The sequence below is a fragment of the Trichomonas vaginalis genome, chromosome V (assembly GCF_026262505.1).
Source record: "Trichomonas vaginalis G3 chromosome V, whole genome shotgun sequence".
Taxonomy (NCBI): domain Eukaryota; phylum Parabasalia; order Trichomonadida; family Trichomonadidae; genus Trichomonas; species Trichomonas vaginalis.
Genome location: NC_067207.1, coordinates 9,440,217 through 9,465,478, shown reverse-complemented (window position 1 = coordinate 9,465,478; position 25,262 = coordinate 9,440,217). Strand labels below are relative to the sequence as shown.

The 25,262-nt window shown below is 31.5% G+C and overlaps 4 protein-coding genes and 1 pseudogene across 5 annotated transcripts, besides 1 other annotated feature; 4 read left to right on the top strand and 1 right to left on the bottom strand.

The window, feature by feature from the left end:
- Positions 1 to 3,241: 3,241 nt before the first annotated feature.
- Positions 3,242 to 4,258: a mobile genetic element.
- Positions 4,259 to 5,690: 1,432 nt separating this feature from the next.
- On the top strand, positions 5,691 to 6,665 carry TVAGG3_0306340 (e2F-like (mammalian transcription factor) family; the record flags this gene model as incomplete). Its single annotated transcript, XM_001325360.2, has 1 exon — positions 5,691 to 6,470. One exon carries the CDS (start codon positions 5,691 to 5,693, stop codon positions 6,468 to 6,470), a length of 780 nt encoding a protein of 259 aa, XP_001325395.1.
- A 1,745-nt stretch (positions 6,666 to 8,410) lies between these two features.
- On the bottom strand, positions 8,411 to 9,412 carry TVAGG3_0306330 (uncharacterized protein; the record flags this gene model as incomplete). The annotated part of the gene is made up of 1 exon (XM_001325359.2): positions 8,719 to 9,195. One exon carries the CDS (start codon positions 9,193 to 9,195, stop codon positions 8,719 to 8,721), a length of 477 nt encoding a protein of 158 aa, XP_001325394.1.
- A 4,578-nt stretch (positions 9,413 to 13,990) lies between these two features.
- TVAGG3_0306320 (uncharacterized protein) lies at positions 13,991 to 14,491 on the top strand (the record flags this gene model as incomplete). Its single annotated transcript, XM_001325358.1, has 1 exon — positions 13,991 to 14,491. One exon carries the CDS (start codon positions 13,991 to 13,993, stop codon positions 14,489 to 14,491), a length of 501 nt encoding a protein of 166 aa, XP_001325393.1.
- A 1,400-nt stretch (positions 14,492 to 15,891) lies between these two features.
- Positions 15,892 to 16,918, top strand: TVAGG3_0306310 (annotated as a pseudogene). The gene has a single exon. A coding segment is annotated over exon 1 (1,027 nt).
- A 6,584-nt stretch (positions 16,919 to 23,502) lies between these two features.
- TVAGG3_0306300 (8-oxo-dGTP phosphohydrolase protein) lies at positions 23,503 to 25,220 on the top strand (the record flags this gene model as incomplete). Its single annotated transcript, XM_001325355.2, has 1 exon — positions 23,525 to 24,910. The coding sequence occupies one exon, from the start codon at positions 23,525 to 23,527 to the stop codon at positions 24,908 to 24,910; it is 1,386 nt and encodes a 461-aa protein (XP_001325390.1).
- Positions 25,221 to 25,262: the final 42 nt, after the last annotated feature.

The following is a 25,262-nucleotide window of genomic DNA, read 5'->3' as shown; positions in this document are numbered from 1 at the left end:
TGTCGGTCACAGTGTCTCATTCCGGGAGACATTGTCACTGCATGTCTCCCAGAATGATATCAAGTTCCCCATTCATAACTTGAATGCGGAACTTTGACCGACAAGAGTGTATTGTGCACTCTTGTCGGTCACAGTGTCTCATTCCGGGAGACATTGTCACTGCATGTCTCCCAGAATGATATCAAGTTCCCCATTCATAACTTGAATGCGGAACTTTGACCGACAAGAGTGTATTGTGCACTCTTGTCGGTCACAGTGTCTCATTCCGGGAGACATTGTCACTGCATGTCTCCCAGAATGATATCAAGTTCCCCATTCATAACTTGAATGCGGAACTTTGACCGACAAGAGTGTATTGTGCACTCTTGTCGGTCACAGTGTCTCATTCCGGGAGACATTGTCACTGCATGTCTCCCAGAATGATATCAAGTTCCCCATTCATAACTTGAATGCGGAACTTTGACCGACAAGAGTGTATTGTGCACTCTTGTCGGTCACAGTGTCTCATTCCGGGAGACATTGTCACTGCATGTCTCCCAGAATGATATCAAGTTCCCCATTCATAACTTGAATGCGGAACTTTGACCGACAAGAGTGTATTGTGCACTCTTGTCGGTCACAGTGTCTCATTCCGGGAGACATTGTCACTGCATGTCTCCCAGAATGATATCAAGTTCCCCATTCATAACTTGAATGCGGAACTTTGACCGACAAGAGTGTATTGTGCACTCTTGTCGGTCACAGTGTCTCATTCCGGGAGACATTGTCACTGCATGTCTCCCAGAATGATATCAAGTTCCCCATTCATAACTTGAATGCGGAACTTTGACCGACAAGAGTGTATTGTGCACTCTTGTCGGTCACAATGTCTCATTCCGGGAGACATTATCACTGCATGTCTCCCAGAATGATATCAAGTTCCCCATTCATAACTTGAATGCGGAACTTTGACCGACAGGAGTGTATTGTGCACTCTTGTCGGTCACAATGTCTCATTCCGGGAGACATTGTCACTGCATGTCTCCCAGAATGATATCAAGTTCCCCATTCATAACTTGAATGCGGAACTTTGACCGACAAGAGTGTATTGTGCACTCTTGTCGGTCACAATGTCTCATTCCGGGAGACATTGCCTCTGAATGTCTCCCTGAATGAGACAATCTTCTGCAATCAGAATGTGATTGCAAAACTTTGACCGACAAGAGTGTATTGTGCACTCTTGTCGGTTGAAAGTTCTGCAATCAGAAGAAGATTGTTGAACAATCCGCCATTCCAGGAGGCATGAGCTTGTTATCTCTCCTGAAATGGCACATATTTGATAATTCATGGAGCAGAACTTTGCACGCAATCAGACAAAAGATTGCGACAGAGTAACTGGGAAGACAGCAACTTGAAGCGATAAGCTGCTTGGGTGCTGTCTCCCAGATGCATCTGTCGGGCAAAGTCTCAAAGGAGCAGAACCTTGCACGCAATCAGACAAAAGATTGCGACAGAGTAACTGGGAAGACAGCAACTTGAAGCGAAGTTTTGTTTTCGAGCCTTTGGTTAAGAAATCTTAACAAAAAAACAAAAAAAAAAATCAGATAAAGTTGTCAATAACTTCATCAGTTAATGCTCACCTATGGGAGGTGTTTTGCGGGAGCTGGGGGTATCTTGGTGAGTACTCAGGAGGCCAAGAAGGGCACCCCAACCGACATTATCCTGATGAATTCAGTTGTCAACCATTCTGAAAACCGCTGAAACCGTCGTGTGTAGAGAAATTGTTTAAATTTATTTTTTTCAGATTTAAATAAAAATAAGAAATGTTTACTATTATGGATTTTGAAATTTTTTTAAATTAAGAGTAGGAGATGAGACAAATTTAAATTTTTAAGAAATATTTGGAAGGGTGTAAGATACGCCAACTTAAATATATTATTAAATATGAGAAAATCGCTCAACAAAAAAACAATTCTTTCAAAAAGTTTAAAATTTATCTTTCTAATACATATTTTTGGAAGGAGTTTACATTCTCAAAATAAAAACCAGTTCAAAATCTTATTACTCCTTGAATTAAAATCATTTAATTTCAAATCCATTCCAAATCCTTAAATCTGTATTAAAATCATTTTGCCAACAACCAACACAATACAAATTACATTTCCATATATCTTCTTGTCCATTTTAATTTTTTATCTCATTTTATTTAATTTTATTTAAAGCATATAGACATCGAGATCCTTTACACATAGTTATATAAAAGTCAAATACATAATAAATTCTTAATTCTAGAGATATCTCAAAATCTCAATTTTTTAATTTAAAATACCTTTCATTTTTCACAGTACTATCACAACAAACAAGCCATTTACTAATTAACACATATAAGAAAAATATCAAATTACAAAACAACTTTCAATATCATTCGCATCGAATTCTATTTTTTCATAATTATCAACTACATGTTATTATATAATATATGTCGGCGCATATTCCACTCTATACAAGTGTCAGACACACTCACACAAAGCTGTGAGATTCATACCTCTATCAGTAGGACTTCTCAAATCAAGAACACATATGTTTCACTATCGCACATCTGCGTAGGATCTAATTAACCCTTTGGACTGGTACTTCAAAATTTGATAATTTGATAATTTCATGTGATATCATCATTTGCCTTTAAAACAACTGTGCGTTAAACTAGACACGTTTCTCTATCATAATGCAAAATATCAAAGTTTGGGAGATTCCCAAAGTGTCTGAAACTGATCATAAGGGTGAAAAACCGTTTTCCAGAAGTTGGGAACGTAGGGTAAAATTGAAAAAATGATGAAGAAATAAGTCATGAATATTGATCATTTCTGAAGAATAAAGAAATAATATTATAAATAAAAAACGTTAAAAAAAGAAAGATAAATTTGACTATTAAATTGATGATATTGAAAATTGAAGTGTGTAGTTAGTGATTCGTGATATTGAATGTTTGATTTGGTTTATAAAAGTTTATCGCAAAATTATGGAAAAAAATATCAACATAAAATGGCTATGATTTTAAGAAATAACCTGATGGAAAGGAATCAGATAGGGATTGAAAAAAAAATCATAAAAGAATTACTACTTGGAAATAATAATTAAAAGATTCTAAAAAAAAATGAAAATAGAAAATAATTTTGAATAATAAAAATTGAAAATTCCCAATGATATATTGGAAGAATGAATAATAACAGTGATCATTAAAAATTGAATTGTGGACATTTAAGGGTGCACACGAGAGGATCATGTAAACTTCAGAATTTAGAACCTTATTTTATGCATTATCTTGGCTACCTATTTAGGCTCGAAAAGCAAAAAATATCAAAAAATACAAGTTGACTCCATTATGACCCTTTCATGGAGGTAGTTTTTATCCGCTAGTATTTTCCCTTTGAATCTCTTTACAATTCGAAATCAAATTCAAAACTCAGTAGAAGAAAGGAAGAATCGACTTACTACGGTTGTAATACGAATAAATACATATATTTAATTATTTTTATTTACATAATAATTGTTTGAAGCTCATATTCCATCAAATTTTTAAATAAAAACATTAAAATGTTGAAAATGTTCATATATTTTAATAGGGTTTTGGCACTTTATTGAGGAATTACTACATACATAGTCGAACTGAACTTGATATTTTGAAATTTAAATTATTTATCAAAATTAAAATTTAACTTGAAATTTATAATTATTTAGTCATATTTTGCATAATTCTAAGTAGATTTTGTAAAAAATCAAGAAAGAAGATTTTTAACGTGCTTTATTTTTTCTTTTTTATAATAATACATATTATTATATAATTAACATATTCATAATGTTTCACCCTTTCAAAAATATAATCCTCCTCCTCTCAAATAAACGTACATACGGGTGGCCTCTTTTTTCAAAAAATCAAAATTTGAAATTTTGGGCTCAAATATTAGAGATTTTTTCAACCTTCAACGATATATGTTGTCTATATCAGACCTCCTTTCTTTTTGATACTTAACATTGTTCCTAAATCTTAGCCGTTAAGGCTGTTCTGAAAATATTTTTTTTCGAAAAAATTCGAAAAAAATTCTTAAAATTCAAAAATCGCTTAATTCCTGAGGATTTTGGAAAAAAGTTTTTACATGAACATGTGTATATTATATGAAGTATATTGATAAGGTAAAAATCAAATTTTATTGCATATTCATCGAGAAAATAAACTAACGAATCCTCCTCCTCTCATATAAACGTACATACGGGTGCACCCTTAAAAAGAAGATCAATATAAAAATTTTAAGAATCATTAGAAAAGAGCATAAAAATAATTCCACGTTTGAATATAAAAGTAATTTTCCAAACCGCTCGCTTTCAAAAATTTACGAGATTAATTGAAAATTATTGAAAGAAAATCAATAAGAAAGTTCAAAAGTTGAAATAATAAGATAGAGGTACTAGTGTTATGATAGCAAAAACGATGAATGTATTTTGAAAATTTTTAAAGTTGATAAAAATAATTTGAAAATCCATAATATTTCGGATTTTTGGATTAATCGGAGAATAAAATAATACTGGTTACACTAGAGATAATTTTGGAATGATTATTAGAATTTTGAAAATTCAGAGAAGGAGTTTAATTGGTCATTTATTATTTAGTATTTTATACTGAAATGTTTGAATTTCATTTGAGAAAACGATAAGATCTTAAACCTGACTGATTTAATGGAAAACAAGAGAATCAAATTGGATGCTTTTTGTTAAACCTATATTAGTTACTTTTCGCTCCTTTATTACAAATTTCTATTGATAAAATATATTAAACGATTCACAATTTTTGTTAGCGTTTCAAATTTTGTGAGCATTATTAGGAACCTAAAATTTGCGAATAATTACCTAAATAATTGGCCAATTTAAGAAATCTTTATGAATTATTCATCCACAATAGCCATATAAATGATCTAATCAATTTTGGAAAGAAGTTTCGCATCTCTTTATCTCCCAATTTATCAATTAACAGTTGATTCCTCAATGGCTTTTCAAAAGATGCATATTGATATATTCTTATAATAAATCACCAAAAATTGCATTTCCTTTTTACTAATTGATCTGTTTTTTCTCAAAATTAAAATTGACCTCAAGCAAGAATCTATTTTATATCTTAATATTGCATATGGCATTATTTTTTATTGATTGTCATTTCAAATTTCCTTTTCAGATTTCAAAACAAATCAAATCTTCGATTAAACTCTTCGATTTTATTTATATTCGATATCACTATACTGAAACATGCATACCATTTTAAACTGAACTTGATTTATTTCTCAAACAAAAATTTCAATATAGTTTATCGTAATTTATTTATTTCGTAATTTTAATATACCTTAGACATCTATCACATTTCTGAAAATTTCCTTTTGTTTTTTATCCTTCAAATCTGAGTTCTTAATTTTTTACTTGGAATTTATTCCGAGTAATATTACCTTGCAATAGTAAAATTTCTCAGATCTCTTCTCTTTCAATATGTTGGAGGTTCATATTCAAGTTATTATTGTTACGCTTTCAATTTATCAAATTTTCTTTCATCCAATTCTTCCATTTAAAATTGCTTTAGAATTGCATATACTGATAATAGATTATTCTTTCAAAATTTAAACAGCGGTCTATATTCAATTCAAATTGATCGTTCCTTGAAAATCATTCTTATGAATTTTACCCCAAGAGAATCCAACTTTTCTGCGACAGTTAAAAAAATCATATCCCAATGCAAGGCTTCACCACAAGAATATATTAAAGTTAACACCATTGCGGAAAACGAAAACTGCGAAAAAAGAAGATTATACGATTTATTTAATGTGTTATGCTCGCTTGGTTTGTGCACCAAAACTGTCAATAAAATGTATTGCTGGTCAGGAGAAGACAATATGCTCAAGACAATCAACGAAGAATATGAAAGAGTTGAATCCTTAGCAATAAACAATGATTTCTGGACTATTTTTAAGATGCCTGAATCTCCTCCTATTGGTCAACTTGCCTTGACCACCGTAATTATCTATCTCTTCTTTGGAACTAATGAAATGGCGCTCAAGCAAGTATGCCTTGTTATGGCCCAGAAGCGTTCAAAAATGAGTTGTTTGCTTAGAAGACTTTATTTGGCCGCATTCTTCTTAGAGCAAGTTGGCGTCATCGCTCATTCTTTCCAAATTGGTTCATATACCTTACTTTTAGACTACAAATATATTATATCTAGCTCCTTCTCAAATATGAAAGAGCGCCTTGTTTTTCCGTTTAACTCTATTGCTTCACAACTCCATAGAATTGATGATAATTACTTACATGAAATTAAATATATTAGGAATCAGCTATTGATTCAAAAGATGAAGGCTACCCATGTCTCCATTCTTCCAAACAATGGTCATGATAATGATCAAGATCAGATCGAATATGAACCACCATCTCCTGTGAAGATGGTTGAAATTTATTAATAAAGTGTTATATGTTTATTGTGAGGCATTCGAGCTTTTTGCTTAGCCTAATTGAGGATATATTTTGCAAAAAGTAAAATTACTCATCTTCTCAATTAATGTAATATGATATTTTTGGTTGATAAACTATATATCGCTGAATGAAGGTCAGAAATCAAATAATAATTTCTTCGAAATTTTCTTAAAACAATAAAGATCAATATTGCTAACATATATGTTTATATCAATTAAAACAAATGTACTTTATATGACATTGAGAAATGGAGAAAATCGAACCTATGCATTCTTTGAATTTATTTAAGGGTTTCGTTTTGCTAAAATTGTCACTTTTATAGCATATTTGTTTTTGGATGTTTTGCGAAACCAAAAAAAAACTATGATATACAATGTGTGTGTAAAAAAATACTTTATTTACTAGTTAAAAAATCATTTGGTATTGATCAAGTTTTTTTTTCTGGATAAGATATTATATGGATAATTGGATAGAAAATACAATTATATAATCTTGTACCTGGTTTAATTAAGTTAATTGTCATCAGAAACTTGTAATTTTTATGAATTTCAGATTTTCTTTTCATTACTGCTTTTCTTAATAGGTCAAGTTCTTATTTACGTTATAAAGTATGATATTTACAAATATCAAGTTATCATGTTTTTTGAGAAATTATGAGAAACAAACAAAAATGAAAAAGATAGGAATAGCAATGAATAGTGATGTGGGTATAGAAAATGTAAGAGATATGAATGCAAAGCAATCAGTATTTAGGACATTGACCATAGATTTCGAAAAAAAAATGCTGCATATTGAGCGAAAACTATGATTATATTATAAGGCTGTCATTTAAAGCATAATGAAACTATTCCCTTTTCATTTTAATCGAATAAGATAGTAAAGATTTTTGAATTAGCTAGAAACTGATGAGATGTTTTCACAAATCAGATTTTTAATCTCTATAATGCATAATTCACTCAATATCTCAATTTTGATATTGCGAGATATTTTTGCTATCGGTTTCGCAATTTTGACACAATAGCAAGAGGGTTCTATAAGCATTATTATCAACGTAGAATCTGAATATCATATCAGAAAATGTCGCAAATCTGACATTTACCCGACCAAATAGCAAAAATAATTGAATACTTTTCGCAAAAACTTTAAAAATCGATAAAAATATGAAATATAGATATTAAAGAGACTTTTTATATAATATTCATAAAGATTTTCCAAAAATATGATACCGCAAAATTAAAAAAGTGACGTCTTGAGTGGAGTCAAAGGTCGAAATTGCTAGCTAAATGTTTTTTTAGCGAAATTGCGTATTGTACGTTTTTTTCGCAAAACGAAACCCTTAAATTTATTATGTAAAAATTGAGTTATATAGTGCATATTTCCATTTGGATGTTAGAATTTTGCATAAATTCATAATATCGAATCATCGAAAATGCAAAACACGAAGTTCAAAGTTAAAAATCTAGGTATATATACATTTGCTAGCAATAAAATATTTCATGCTGCTTAACAACTTAAATATGCCTTATTTTCTTTAGTATTTTCATATTTGACTTTAATTGTGAAATTATTTATCGTACATTTCCGTATATTATTTAGATTTGTTTGGATAAGCATTTGCAATATGTATTTCTAATCATTTCTAATTAAATTATTCAAATATTAAAATATGCAGAATAAGCCAATGTACTGATAGATTTTAGATTACGACAGTAGATATTTGATATTTTTATTAACCCTGGAGAGGGGTAACAATTTTTTCAATCACAGGTGTTATTTTTACATAATTATTATTCAATAATCATGCATCAAGTTTGCATATGCATAGAATATTCAAAATTAGAGTGAATAATAGTTGTCATGCTATTAATTGTAACCAAAATCTTCAAATTAAACAAATTTCTCGTAATTCCAGATCAATGACATTATATTTGACTTTACGAATCGCATCATAATATAAATATCGAAAGAGTTTAGTTATATATAATGAAGAAAGTAACCATTCAGAATTCAAATGATTTACACATTAAAAACACTACTACTGTATTAAAAATATGCTTCCTTAGCTTCGATATATAAGTTTTTAATCCAATTCTAATGAGATCAGCTGAAATTTATTAGCACAAGTGGATATAACTTATACTTTGAAGCAAAAAGCGGAGGAATCTAAAATTTAAACAAAATATTTATCATACAAATAAAAATAATAAAAAATAAAACTAATATTACATAAAACAATTATTTTTGGTAAACATAACCAATTCTTTCCCAAATTTGCTTATGCCGTTGGCATAATTGCTTGGCTATTTTTGATTGTATAACATCGTAGGTTTCATCCGCAGAGTAACGCTGTATAGGTTTCGCTTTAAGATTGATAGGCATCGAGCGCGATAAATTATTACAAGGATAAGCATTAAGACGATCCTTGTTATTATCGTCTATTACTATTATAGGGTTTTCGAATTTTCCATGATTATCATCGATATTTATCTGATTAAGTAATTGTTGATCTCTATCCGCACTCTTTTTGCCGATTTCTTCCCCATATTTCGTAATTAAATGATTTGTTAGTGATAAAAAAGATGGCTGATGTATATCGGTTCCTATTCTGTAGCAAGAAACGCTACGCCCCTGTCGAAGGCATAACGGTTCTGTTTCTCCGCTACTATTAGAGAATTCATCTTCGCATGCATCATTAAACCAAGGGCTGTCCATTTATCTAATAAAATTTTAATGCGATAGATTGGAAAAATATAAAATAAGTTTCTGAAGACAAAATAAAAAAATTCAATGGGCCTCAGAAAAATTTGCTTCTAAAGATAAAAAATTCTGTGATTATTTACATGATAAAAATTTGATTTTAAAAATATTGTGATGTGTTCATTTTGTAGATCACAAATCTTCAATGATCAATTAAAGTATAACGTCTTTGATTTTATGAATTTTTGATTTAGCTGAATATTTTTATTAATAAATTTAGCATAGGGAAAATATTTTTTCATAAAAATTTGTAAAAAATGACCCCCTTTCAATTATCATCTCGAAAATGTATACTCATATTTTATGAGCGGAGATTGCATATTTATCCTAATTGCAGTTTTCTGCATTGAAGTATCATGGATTCGCGAATTTATTGGTTCGTTTGATCGACCAAAATTGTTTTTGAATTTTAATATTCGGATATTAACAAAGGCTAAGAGATTTGACAGAAATCAAATGTTAAGCCAAAATCTTTCGACAGGAAATTCGATTAAAAAATATTGACGGATTTGAAACAATTCAATAGTTTACATGCCTCATTGATATAAAAATTTTATGAATATTTTTACTTATGAAAAAGACTACATGCATGCCCTATATTGTCTAATATCAAATTCAAAGTAAATTAATTTGTCACTAACAATTTTCATAAAATTCAAATCTGCTTCTTGATTTCGGACATTGAAATTCATTGATATTGCATCATTAAATATATTGATTTTTTACAAAAACGGATTGGAATATTAAATTTTTAAGGGAGGCTTCCGACCAGAAAGCTCTCTCAATTTTTTGTGATGTTTACACCAAAAGTGAAATTCGTTAAGCGTTTTTCTCGTTGAATATTGAGTTTCCCGGATTTTGAGTTATTCATAAAGCTCCTCTATATTATACCCTATCTACTGATATGATTATTTTTGAAAAATCTCTTAAATCGACCTGCACCGAATTTTTTAGGGAAAATTCGAAATTTTATCGGCGTTTTCTGGAACGTTTTTTTACGGAATAAAATCTGAAAAATAATTTTTTGAAGAATCATTTGGGTAGAATACTTATCGAAAAGGCGTCAAAAATTTTCTCACTGGGTTTTCGTCTATCAATCCCAGCTCATTATATACGCAACCAATCAAAAATCTGATATGGGAGTCCAAGGCTAACTTTTTGTTGTCTACCTAATAAAAGAGGAAGCAGCATTAGTGAGAATAATCGCAAATATTCAATTTAAATTATCTTTTTATTCTTAATTTAAAGTGACAAAAAGAATAAAAAACCTATTCTAAGGCATGTTGTTATGTAAATGAGACTAGACATCATATTTTATGTTATGAAAAAAAAATATTTAGAATTTTAGAACAAAATAAATAGAAAAAATAGCATAACTTATGGATGTGCGTATATTAAATTTAATAAATTAAGAGAAATTATTTTTGGCGCCAAAATTATTCGTTAACTCTCAAATTTTTCTGAGTCAATAAGCCGCCAAAAAAGTGTCATTTTGTTTCGTTAGAGAAAGATGAATTGTCCATGTCATCCAATCGGGAACAAGGGGGATGGGGATTAGATGATAAAGAAGCAATTCATGCTCTCTATCTGAAGCAATCAGACTTACCAGCAACAATGTGAATCGATTTGGCTTTAAAGTTAATATAGCAGATCAGCTTGTTACTGGAGAGACTAGGCATTACGATTGATTCGCTGTAGTGCTCTACTTTAATTTAAGAGTAGTAACGGATAACTGAATTCCCAAAATTCTTTAGGTGATCCAAAACACTGTAGCTGCTTGAACTTTGGACGAGCCTCGCACCCCAGAGAATAGAAATCCCAATCTTGCTCATGTTTAGTTGAATTAGTCTGCAGCAGTACAGCTCTGATACCACAAGATCGTGATGTATACAAAGTCACAACGCTATTTGATTCAACAACTAGCTAGTTTTGACATCAAATTGCAAAATTTGACTTCGTTATGAGCTCTTTGTAGCAAAAATACATTACACTTAAAGACTAGTTGCTAGACTGTAGTAGTTTGTTCGTATATATCTATTTTTCCCCAACGTATTGCATACTACATTTTGACAAGACTTGCAACCTTATAGTAACCTCGTTGGGAATTGTTCAAGCAAAGCGTAGGTAGTTAAGGTCGAGTAAGAGTTCTTCTTAAATCTTTCACTGAATGAGTAGGTGTTGGAAGAACTGTTCTCTAAAGCGATACAGTTGCGCTACATGTTCGTCAACTTGTCTAGAAATAAATATATCATTTGTTTTATACGTTTTTTCGTAATAAATCTATTTGTATTTGTTGTATTTGAGTATGAAGATAACAAAAACTACGGCATAAGACGCAGTACACTGGGCTTCGTTGCCATTTTATTTACCATGTTAAGAATAAACTTAACAGACATGCTTTGTTTTCGACGAAGCCATCTAAAATAACGTACATCTAAATAAAACTAAAAAACTGTAAAATTTCTTTATTTGATAGTATACTTCAAATTATGCACTATACCTTCTAGAATTCTATAACACTCTTTGCATATAATTTTTTTAAAAAAAGTTATATCTCGACAAAAATATGATTTATCAATAGAGTATGTAAAATAAAACTCATTCGCAGTATTAAAAAATCGTAAATCTTTCCAAAAAAATTTTGAATTACAAATTTTAAAAGTTAAAACAATATTTTTTGAAGCGAAAAAACGAAATCTAATTTTTTTGGAAAATTTAGAATAAATAGAGCTCTTTAACTCGTCGAATGCAAATTGTTTTCAAGTTTTTTTCGACCGGAAATTGAACTTTTAGAGTTTATACAATAAGATTCACATGAAAAAATACGGGTTTAACAAAGAAATCACCAATATAAAGGTTTTTTAGTAGAACGAGATTGATAAAAACTATGGTATGATAAAAAGACGATAATTTTTTTGGCGGGATAATTGAAGAATATGAATGATTCGAATTACAGACATACTCTAGTCCGAAACTTACTATGGTTCGTGACTTATTTTTGACACAGAATAGCTGTAGACTAAGGCTTACTCTAGATCCAGACTTATTATACAATTAAATTTGCTTTTGGAATAAGACTTAATTTTAGTTACAAACTTATCTTAATATCAGACTTATATTTAGAATCAGACTTACTTTAGTCTAGAACTTACATTTAGAATCAGACTTACATTTCAAGTCAGACTTACTTTCGTCCGAGACTTACATTTCAAGTCAGACTTACTTTCGTCCGAGACTTACATTTCAAGTCAGACTTACATTCGTCCGAGACTTACATTTCAAGTCATACTTACTTTCGTCCGAGACTTACATTTCAAGTCATACTTACATTCGTCCGAGACTTACATTTCAAGTCATACTTACTTTCGTCCGAGACTTACATTTCAAGTCAGACTTACTTTCGTCCGAGACTTACATTTCAAGTCAGACTTACTTTCGTCCGAGACTTACATTTCAAGTCAGACTTACTTTCGTCCGAGACTTACATTTCAAGTCAGACTTACATTCGTCCGAGACTTACATTTCAAGTCAGACTTACTTTCGTCCGAGACTTACATTTCAAGTCATACTTACTTTCGTCCGAGACTTACATTTCAAGTCATACCTACTTTCGTCCGAGACTTACATTTCAAGTCAGACTTACTTTCGTCCGAGACTTACATTTCAAGTCATACTTACTTTCGTCCGAGACTTACATTTCAAGTCATACCTACTTTCGTCCGAGACTTACATTTCAAGTCAGACTTACTTTCGTCCGAGACTTACATTTTAAGTCATACTTACATTAATATCAAACTTATATTAACCTACGACTTACTTTTATTCCCAGACATCTTGATCCACACTGACATTGAAAACCACTCATACATCTAAAGCCACTCAAACATCTAGATCCACTACGACATGGAAATCCACTCAAACATAATTTTTGCTCTCTAACTACATTTTTATATGATTTTACAACCTAAATTTTCTTCTTTACCTAAAGATTATTCGCAATATCTGAATATCATTAATTAATTGAGATATTCAAGTTTTGACAGCGGATTTGGAAAGCAGACTTGATGGAGATTTTAAATCTGATGTCAAATCTTGGTTTTGTGCATTATTGGAAGAGAAAAAAGGGTGTTAATTGCAAATCTTAAATATAGGTTTTTACGAAAAATGTAATTAGGGTTAGAATCATAGAAAGATATATCTGTCAGACATTGTTATGTGTGACAGATAATATTGCATCTCATAGACACTGTTGCATCTGTCAGACACTGTTAAATTTCATAGACACTGTTGCATCTCATACACACTGTTGCATCTGTCAGACACTATTGCATCTGTCAGACACTGTTGTATCTCATAGACACTGTTGTATCTCATAGACACTGTTGCATCTCATAGACACTGTTGCATCTCATAGACGCTGTTGCATCTGTCAGACACTGTTGCATCTCATAGACACTGTTGCATCTCATAGACACTGTTGTATCTCATAGACACTGTTGTATCTCATAGACACTGTTGCATCTCATAGACACTGTTGCATCTCATAGACACTGTTGCATCTGTCAGACACTGTTTTATCTCTCGGACACTATTACATTATCTTACTCTATTTCTAATTTTAAATATTTTTCTGTTTTTTGTTTTCATTATTAAATTTATTTTATAAAAATTATTTCTCTTACTTAAATTTTAAATTTCTTCTTAGTTTAATCCTAAAATTCGTTTACTTTTAAAATTGACATTCCGTTTAATGGCCATGGCTCCTTTTGATTATGGATGTATTATTGATCTAAATAAAATCAATAGTACTATTCTTAAGATAATAAATTATTCAAAATATCTCGTTCAGAATAATATAGACCTCGATTTAGAAGATCCAGAATTTAATGATATTCAGGCTGAATGTAAGCGCATTCGTACATGTGATGCTTATAACTACATTACCCTTTTTGTAATACATAACTTAAATTTCGCACCGGCGGTCAATGAAATACTGGACAATTTAGAATTTTACCCTACACCAAATGAATACTTAACTTCAATAGCAGACGAATATAGCAAGGATATGGGTGATGAAGAAGAATATAACTATATTCATGTTTTTCCACAAACATTGAAGGATTTTCTAATTGATACTTTGTTAATGGATGATCTTGACGCTTTTTTATCCAAACTATTTGGTCGCAATATTGGAACAACCATTTTTGGTGATAGAATTAGCATATGCTTTCAATGCAAACAATATCCTTGAATATTTATGTGCAAATACTGAAAAACTATCAAACTTTGACGATAACCAAAAATTTATATATAATGTTCAATGCGGAAAAAAATATTATGTCAATATCCTCAATGTCAAAAAATCATTGATCGCTGGTTTTGAACTGAATTTACTTAAATCCAAGAAAATTCGTATAAGTTCATTCGCATTTGAATGCTATTTAAAATATCAAAATTTTGCGGAAATTATATCTTACATTAATTCATATAAACCAGATGATATTGTTCGATCGAAAGGATTCATGAAGTCTGTTGTCAGGCACGCAGCTAGATTAAAAAATATGGCTGTATTTTTTCAATATGTATCTAAAGATCTTATTGACGATGACAAAGAGCAATTTGTTTCATATATTCTTGATTCACAGGCAGATTTCATTTTCAATGTATATAATCGCATTGCAAGTGGCTATTATTTATCAAAACGCATGATTAATGAAATTCCCCGCGGATATAATGTTCTTAAAATTGCAAACATTGAAGTAATGCATAATTATGACAAAGAATCACGCCAAGTAACTTGGAATATTGGTGCCTCAGATATATGGAATTTCAGTGAGATTCATGAACTCTTTAATTATCTTCCTTTTTTCCTTAAAATAGTTCCATTTAAGGAACAAGAAAATCCTCCCAAATACACAGACTTCTATTTTAAAGACACTGATCCTAGTGATCGTTTAATTCTAGAACTTGATTTTGATCGAAAATATATTGAAGGAAATCGATATAAGGCTTTTACAATAATTATTAACAAAAAAATGAGTCAAGCTGTTATAATAAGGAATAACAAAGATATACCTTATTTAATCGAGGATGTTATTAACAGAGTTCAAATTTCAAAATGTGTAATTCCTTCAAATAAGTTAAGCAAAAAACTGACACGTTATACCAACTTCAATTCACCAATAATTAAGGATATTTATGATTTGCGCTCGTTACTTAAACAATTACCCGGCAAAGTTTATGTCCATCTTTTAGAAGATAAGCTAAAAGATCTTGCAACTTGCAATTCAAAATCAATTCAATGGTCATGCTGGATCCCAGACCTTGTACCTGATTTATTAAGGGTTGCAATTGAAAACGAATGTATCCAGACCATCGAACTGGATGCCACGTTTTCGTTTCCTCCGTATATACTTATATTACCCCAGTGTGTTATTAATAACACAGGTTATCCACTGGGATATTACTTCGGGCTGAGCGAAAACTCAAATGCTTACAGAATCTTTTATGAAAGACTAGTTTCATCTGCTACAGATGTTGATATTCAAAATGTCCCGATTTTAAGCGATTTGCACTCTTCTCTTGAAAGTTTTTGCAAAAGTAGCCATTTAATTCATTGGCTTTGCGCTTATCATTTTTTAAAAACAATTAAAGATAGTGTAATCATGAGGGGATTGATTCGAGAAGTAATATATGCAGAAGATGAAGCAACGTATAATGTTAGATACGAAACATACTCCGAAATTGTTAATCATTTAAATAAGAATGAATTGGTTGATCCTCTTGATATGGAAAAATGGATCAATCTTGGCAAAGAGGAATTCAAATCCAAAATCGCACGATTTAAGAGAGATGTCAAAATCATGCCTAGCAATCATGCGGAAGGTAATCACGGGAGCTTGAATACCAAAATGAAGGAGATTTCAAGCACAAACAAACTTTTGAAGTTCCAAACAATGATTGAACATATAATGTCGAGATTTAATCAAATTGATGATCCAAAAAATGATAATGTAATGAAACTTTATAGAAAATTGAAAATTTCGGCAATTAAAAATAAAGTCGAACAGCATTGTAAATGCAACTGCAACATGGAAAATGTTTATAAACTATATGGTGTTCATATTCCATGTATTCATAACATCTTAGATGTAAAACCGGCCGATTTAGAAAAACCTAAAGCATTTCATATTGGAAAATTGGAATTCAATAGTTCGAAGAATATTCTAGTTTATGATGATGAAGACAATCCGATAGGAAAGGGTGATCGGAAAATGAACAATGCAAAATTTCGGCTCGGAAAACATTTACAACCAAAGTTGAGAACGAAATTTACTTGTATGAAGAACAAGTAACTCCAGATATAGGAGTTAAAAGTCTTGTTCAACGCATTTTAAATCTTCCGTCAATTGACAAGGCAACAAGTTTCATGTTTAATCTTGGGATGAACATCGATTATGATACAATTCAGGCAATTCATTATATATCATCATTAAGAAAAACACATCCAGAAGTGATAGATTTGGCATTAAGTAATGCATATCTTCCGGAAGAATCAGATGAATATCAGCAAAACAAAGACATGATTTCAAAAATTATCGAAGAAGTTTTTGATAATAAAGACAAGGAAAGAGATCCAGATTTTGTTGTAAGAAGGAAGCGGAAAAATGGTTTGTGAAAAAATATTTATATGAATAAAATGTGTATGATTATTGTTTATAAAAACAGTTAATAAATATGAGAAACTATTTAATTATTTGTTATATAAAGATTCGATATACAGAACAGAATGAAAAAGGATAAAAAAATTAATCAGAAAGATGTAAAAGTTTGGGAGATATAAAAAATATTATAGAGATAAAATATTTCCTGAGAGATAAAAAAGTCAATGAAAGATGCAACAGTGAGAGACTGATGCAACAGTGTTAATGAGATGGAATAGTGTCTGAGAGATGCAAGAGTGTCTGAGAGATACAATAGTATCTAACAGAAGCAAAAGTAAGTGATAGATGCAACAGTGTCTATGAGATGCAACAGTGTCTGACAGATGCAACAGTGTCTATGAGATGCAACAGTGTCTATGAGATGCAACAGTGTCTATGAGATGCAACAGTGTCTGACAGATGCAATAGTGTGTATGAGATGCAACAGTGTCTGAAAGATGCAACAGTGTCTATGAGATGCAACAGTGTCTATGAGATGCAACAGTGTCTATGAGATGCAACAGTGTCTATGAGATGCAACAGTGTATGAGATGCAACAGTGTCTATGAGATGCAACAGTGTCTGAGATGCAACAGTGTCTATGAGATGCAACAGTGTCTATGAGATGCAACAGTGTCTATGAGATGCAACAGTGTCTATGAGATGCAACAGTGTCTATGAGATGCAACAGTGTCTGACAGATGCAACAGTGTCTATGAGATGCAACAGTGTCTATGAGATACAACAGTGTCTGACAGATGCAATAGTGTCTGACAGATGCAACAGTGTGTATGAGATGCAACAGTGTCTGACAGATGCAACAGTGTCTATGAGATGCAACAGTGTCTATGAGATGCAACAGTGTCTATGAGATGCAACAGTGTCTGACAGATGCAACAGTGTCTATGAGATGCAACAGTGTCTGACAGATGCAACAGTGTCTATGAGATGCAACAGTGTCTATGAGATGCAACAGTGTCTGACAGATGCAACAGTGTCTGACAGATGCAACAGCGTCTATGAGATGCAACAGTGTCTATGAGATGCAACAGTGTCTATGAGATACAACAGTGTCTATGAGATACAACAGTGTCTGACAGATGCAATAGTGTCTGACAGATGCAACAGTGTGTATGAGATGCAACAGTGTCTATGAAATTTAACAGTGTCTGACAGATGCAACAGTGTCTATGAGATGCAATATTATCTGTCACACATAACAATGTCTGACAGATATATCTTTCTATGATTCTAACCCTAATTACATTTTTCGTAAAAACCTATATTTAAGATTTGCAATTAACACCCTTTTTTCTCTTCCAATAATGCACAAAACCAAGATTTGACATCAGATTTAAAATCTCCATCAAGTCTGCTTTCCAAATCCGCTGTCAAAACTTGAATATCTCAATTAATTAATGATATTCAGATATTGCGAATAATCTTTAGGTAAAGAAGAAAATTTAGGTTGTAAAATCATATAAAAATGTAGTTAGAGAGCAAAAATTATGTTTGAGTGGATTTCCATGTCGTAGTGGATCTAGATGTTTGAGTGGCTTTAGATGTATGAGTGGTTTTCAATGTCAGTGTGGATCAAGATGTCTGGGAATAAAAGTAAGTCGTAGGTTAATATAAGTTTGATATTAATGTAAGTATGACTTAAAATGTAAGTCTCGGACGAAAGTAAGTCTGACTTGAAATGTAAGTCTCGGACGAAAGTAGGTATGACTTGAAATGTAAGTCTCGGACGAAAGTATATGACTTGAAATGTAAGTCTCGGACGAAAGTAAGTCTGACTTGAAATGTAAGTCTCGGACGAAAGTAGGTATGACTTGAAATGTAAGTCTCGGACGAAAGTAAGTATGACTTGAAATGTAAGTCTCGGACGAAAGTAAGTCTGACTTGAAATGTAAGTCTCGGACGAATGTAAGTCTGACTTGAAATGTAAGTCTCGGACGAAAGTAAGTCTGACTTGAAATGTAAGTCTCGGACGAAAGTAAGTCTGACTTGAAATGTAAGTCTCGGACGAAAGTAAGTCTGACTTGAAATGTAAGTCTCGGGACGAAAGTAAGTATGACTTGAAATGTAAGCTCGGACGAAAGTAAGTATGACTTGAAATGTAAGTCTCGGACGAAAGTAAGTCTGACTTGAAATGTAAGTCTCGGACGAAAGTAAGTCTGACTTGAAATGTAAGTCTCGGACGAAAGTAAGTCTGACTTGAAATGTAAGTCTCGGACGAAAGTAAGTCTGACTTGAAATGGAAGTCTGATTCTAAATGTAAGTTCTAGACTAAAGTAAGTCTGATTCTAAATATAAGTCTGATATTAAGATAAGTTTGTAACTAAAATTAAGTCTTATTCCAAAAGCAAATTTAATTGTATAATAAGTCTGGATCTAGAGTAAGCCTTAGTCTACAGCTATTCTGTGTCAAAAATAAGTCACGAACCATAGTAAGTTTCGGACTAGAGTATGTCTGTAATTCGAATCATTCATATTCTTCAATTATCCCGCCAAAAAAATTATCGTCTTTTTATCATACCATAGTTTTTATCAATCTCGTTCTACTAAAAAACCTTTATATTGGTGATTTCTTTGTTAAACCCGTATTTTTTCATGTGAATCTTATTGTATAAACTCTAAAAGTTCAATTTCCGGTCGAAAAAAACTTGAAAACAATTTGTATTCGACGAGTTAAAGAGCTCTATTTATTCTAAATTTTCCAAAAAAAATTAGATTTCGTTTTTTCGCTTCAAAAAATGTTGTTTTAAGTTTTAAAATTTGTAATTCAAAATTTTTTTGGAAAGATTTACGATTTTTTAATACTGCGAATGAGTTTTATTTTACATACTCTATTGATAAATCATATTTTTGTCGAGATATAACTTTTTTTAAAAAAATTATATGCAAAGAGTGTTATAGAATTCTAGAAGGTATAGTGCATAATTTGAAGTATACTATCAAATAAAGAAATTTTACAGTTTTTTAGTTTTATTTAGATGTACGTTATTTTAGATGGCTTCGTCGAAAACAAAGCATGTCTGTTAAGTTTATTCTTAACATGGTAAATAAAATGGCAACGAAGCCCAGTGTACTGCGTCTTATGCCGTAGTTTTTGTTATCTTCATACTCAAATACAACAAATAAAATAGATTTATTACGAAAAAACGTATAAAACAAATGATATATTTATTTCTAGACAAGTTGACGAACATGTAGCGCAACTGTATCGCTTTAGAGAACAGTTCTTCCAACACCTACTCATTCAGTGAAAGATTTAAGAAGAACTCTTACTCGACCTTAACTACCTACGCTTTGCTTGAACAATTCCCAACGAGGTTACTATAAGGTTGCAAGTCTTGTCAAAATGTAGTATGCAATACGTTGGGGAAAAATAGATATATACGAACAAACTACTACAGTCTAGCAACTAGTCTTTAAGTGTAATGTATTTTTGCTACAAAGAGCTCATAACGAAGTCAAATTTTGCAATTTGATGTCAAAACTAGCTAGTTGTTGAATCAAATAGCGTTGTGACTTTGTATACATCACGATCTTGTGGTATCAGAGCTGTACTGCTGCAGACTAATTCAACTAAACATGAGCAAGATTGGGATTTCTATTCTCTGGGGTGCGAGGCTCGTCCAAAGTTCAAGCAGCTACAGTGTTTTGGATCACCTAAAGAACTTTGGGAATTCAGTTATTACGTAAATTTCTCAAGATGAACTTGAGAGCAGCGCAGTTATAACGAAAGTCTCTGATGAAAGGCAATGATTTCTTTCATGAATGATCTAACGTTAGCTTGAAATCAGGAAAAGAGACTATTGATGACTTACTTTCCATCGATGGTGCACAACAGCAGGGAGGGGATTGGTGGGTTTGGGGAAATTCGCTGAGGCACTAGTGTCCGGATTGTTCGTCAAATAGGTTTCCTTTCCTATAAAGAAATGACACTTTTTTGGCGGCTTATTGACTCAGAAAAATTTGAGAGTTAACGAATAATTTTGGCGCCAAAAATAATTTCTCTTAATTTATTAAATTTAATATACGCACATCCATAAGTTATGCTATTTTTTCTATTTATTTTGTTCTAAAATTCTAAATATTTTTTTTTCATAACATAAAATATGATGTCTAGTCTCATTTACATAACAACATGCCTTAGAATAGGTTTTTTATTCTTTTTGTCACTTTAAATTAAGAATAAAAAGATAATTTAAATTGAATATTTGCGATTATTCTCACTAATGCTGCTTCCTCTTTTATTAGGTAGACAACAAAAAGTTAGCCTTGGACTCCCATATCAGATTTTTGATTGGTTGCGTATATAATGAGCTGGGATTGATAGACGAAAACCCAGTGAGAAAATTTTTGACGCCTATCGAAAATTATATTTATTTAAGGGTTTCGTTTTGCGAAAAAAACGTACAATACGCAATTTCGCTAAAAAAACATTTAGCTAGCAATTTCGACCTTTGACTCCACTCAAGACGTCACTTTTTTAATTTTGCGGTATCATATTTTTGGAAAATCTTTATGAATATTATATAAAAAGTCTCTTTAATATCTATATTTCATATTTTTATCGATTTTTAAAGTTTTTGCGAAAAGTATTCAATTATTTTTGCTATTTGGTCGGGTAAATGTCAGATTTGCGACATTTTCTGATATGATATTCAGATTCTACGTTGATAATAATGCTTATAGAACCCTCTTGCTATTGTGTCAAAATTGCGAAACCGATAGCAAAAATATCTCGCAATATCAAAATTGAGATATTGAGTGAATTATGCATTATAGAGATTAAAAATCTGATTTGTGAAAACATCTCATCAGTTTCTAGCTAATTCAAAAATCTTTACTATCTTATTCGATTAAAATGAAAAGGGAATAGTTTCATTATGCTTTAAATGACAGCCTTATAATATAATCATAGTTTTCGCTCAATATGCAGCATTTTTTTTTCGAAATCTATGGTCAATGTCCTAAATACTGATTGCTTTGCATTCATATCTCTTACATTTTCTATACCCACATCACTATTCATTGCTATTCCTATCTTTTTCATTTTTGTTTGTTTCTCATAATTTCTCAAAAAACACGATAACTTGATATTTGTAAATATCATACTTTATAACGTAAATAAGAACTTGACCTATTAAGAAAAGCAGTAATGAAAAGAAAATCTGAAATTCATAAAAATTACAAGTTTCTGATGACAATTAGCTTAATTAAACCAGGTACAAGATTATATAATTGTATTTTCTATCCAATTATCCATATAATATCTTATCCAGAAAAAAAAACTTGATCAATACCAAATGATTTTTTAACTAGTAAATAAAGTATTTTTTTACACACACATTGTATATCATAGTTTTTTTTTTTGGTTTCGCAAAACATCCAAAAACAAATATGCTATAAAAGTGACAATTTTAGCAAAACGAAACCCTTAATTTATTTATAATTTTGGTCTATAAAAATAAGCGGATTCAAAACTGGCAAAAACCCTTTCGGCAATTTGTGGACGATTCCGAACCCCCTCATTTTTGAAATTTAATAAGAAAAATAGAATCTTTATTAAATATAGATTTTTAAAAACTTGGTTATAAATTACGAAATTTTCTCACTTGGGCTAAAAAGTGATAATTTGGTCGGAAGCCACCCTTAATTTCACACTTATTTTTAATCACTAGCCCTCTATGACACTATTTTCTCAAAATTCCTACTATATACTCCTGAATCAATCGTGAATTACCTTTGAATTATCTCAATTGAAACTCAAATGAATTTCCTTTTAGAAATCCTGAGTAGAGGTTCACAAATTCAAATGTTATATTATGTTGAGATAATTGAAGAATGTTTTTCGATGAATTAATCAGATTCCCTTTAATCATTTTGTAAATCGAGTTTAATTTGCCTTCATTTTTCGTTTGTAACCGATAAAATGCAAAATTTGAAACGACAATGCATTGGTGGATGTTTCTCAAATTACTACATTTCTTTGTATTAGTGTCTAGAACAGACAATTTTTTTTTGGAAAAATTTTCCAATGATTTATCCACAATTTACGCATATACCGAATGCATTGAGAATCGCGGTTTAATTTATTCGTAGAATCTGGTATTTAGTGCTGTTGAAACTGACGATTCATTAATTATCGCATTTATTGGAAACGTAATGAGTGGGAAATCAAGCATGAGATCTATATACGCTTTCATGATTCTAATAGCAAAGTCAGAAATAAAAAAAAAGGATAATTATATAGTTTTATCAAATCATTCTGAATACAACTAGCTACCAACCTCACAAAATCCTTCTCACATTAAATGATTGCCGAATTTTAGAAATTTCTCCATAAATCTATGATTCAAAGAAATGGTACTTTTTCATGATTGGTGGAGAATGGATTTATGATAGTTTCGCTACGCATAAAAGGAAACATTCCTCATAATATATATCTATTTTGGTGATATAATAATATGGATCTGCAACTGTGAGCGATCGATTGAGAATTTCAGTTCGAAAAGTGATGTTCAGATTTTGTAAAGATTACGATGAAATTTTTTTAGTCAATATTTCAGATGTTCTTTTTGTTTAGTGCCTTAATACATTCACAAAAGGTTCTCATATTCGATGCGGGCAGTAGTTCCACTCGTGTTTACTTATATAAATACGAAAATGCATCCGACCCATTAACTTATGAAGCGATGGTTGATGAAAATGGAAATCCATTCAGTTTCAAAGGAGATGAAGCCTCAACAAAGCTCTCCGATGTTGCCAAAAACGAATCTGTCATGGATGAAATCTACAGACAGCTCTTAACAGAACATGCAAATAAATGGATCGATGAAAAGGAGCAGAGCAGTGTCCCACTTATTGTTTATGCTACAGCTGGTATGCGTCTTCTCCCTCTCGAAGACCAGAAGAGAGTTATGAAGATTGCTTACAAGAAAGCAAAACAAAATTTCAAATATAAAGTCCAGGAAAAGCATTTCAGAGTAATTCCAGGCTACGAAGAAGGTCTGTTTGCCTGGGTCGCTGTGAACCGTCTACGCCGCGCTTTCACTCCAGAAACGAAAACATTACCGATTTTCGAATTCGGAGGTGCTTCAGCTCAGATAGCGGCAGAAATCACTGAAAAGCCAAAGTCTTACCTCAAGAAATTCCTCTACCAAGTTAGAATCGGAAAGGATAACTACAACGTTTTCGCTCACTCATGGCTTGGCTATGGTGGCGATATCAGCTCCGTAACCGTCCACAAAGAAGTTATGAAGACCACCCACGAATCTCCATGCGTTATTAAGGGTGCAAATCTTACACTTAAAATTGATGGTAAAAATGAAACATTTACAGGCAAGGCAGACTTCCAGAAATGCTACCAACTCTACGAAACTCTTGTTTTCAAGAAGGATGAAGAGAAGAACTGCGGCGGATACCCAGTTCTTTTCAAAGATGAAAATGAAAACGTTTGCGTTCCTCTTCCAGCAAAATTTGACCGTATCTATGCACAAGGTGTCATGCAATACTCAGCCGATTATCTTAAACTCAACGATACCCTCAAACTTAACGATTTCATTCAGAAATCTTACGTTTACGGCAACTACACCTACCAACAAGCTTACGACTACAATCCAAAATACATGTACATTCACATGGCCTACTTACAGCAACATCTCCTTATCAATTTCTTAGATCGTGGATTCCAACACGATAAACTCATTGATGAGCTCGTAATCAGCGCCCCAATCAAGATCAATAATGTAGAACCACAATGGACACTCGGCGCTGTCCTTGAAGCCTTCTCTGCAGCTTCTGTCGGAATGGCTTGGTATATTATTTTAATTATCGTCATCGCTGTCGTTGCCATTGTTGTCATTTGTGTATTTGTCGTATACAAACTCGCTTGCAAGAAACAGGCTTCTTTCCAGAACGTCAAATCCATTGATAATGGTCAATTACTAATGTAATTACTAATTGGAACTTACTAAAGTTTGATATTGCATTCTACAATGATAGTTTTGATATAATTAAACATGATTTTTTCATATCTATATTTTTATTTAAAAAAAAGAACCGAATTCTTTTAAAAAATAACTTAATCTCTTATGCAATAAGTAGTTCCATCCAAATCATTACAGTGAAGTTTTGTTTCATTATCCATGATTTTATCCAAGAAATATACAATGAAAATAATATTATCCATGTAAAACAGGATCTATTCTCTCCCGTAGGTCATTGTAGGTAGTGTTATGAATAATTACTGTGCTCATTTGCTTGTCGCAATGATTCTGTTCTATTGATTTGAGAGATTTACAAAAT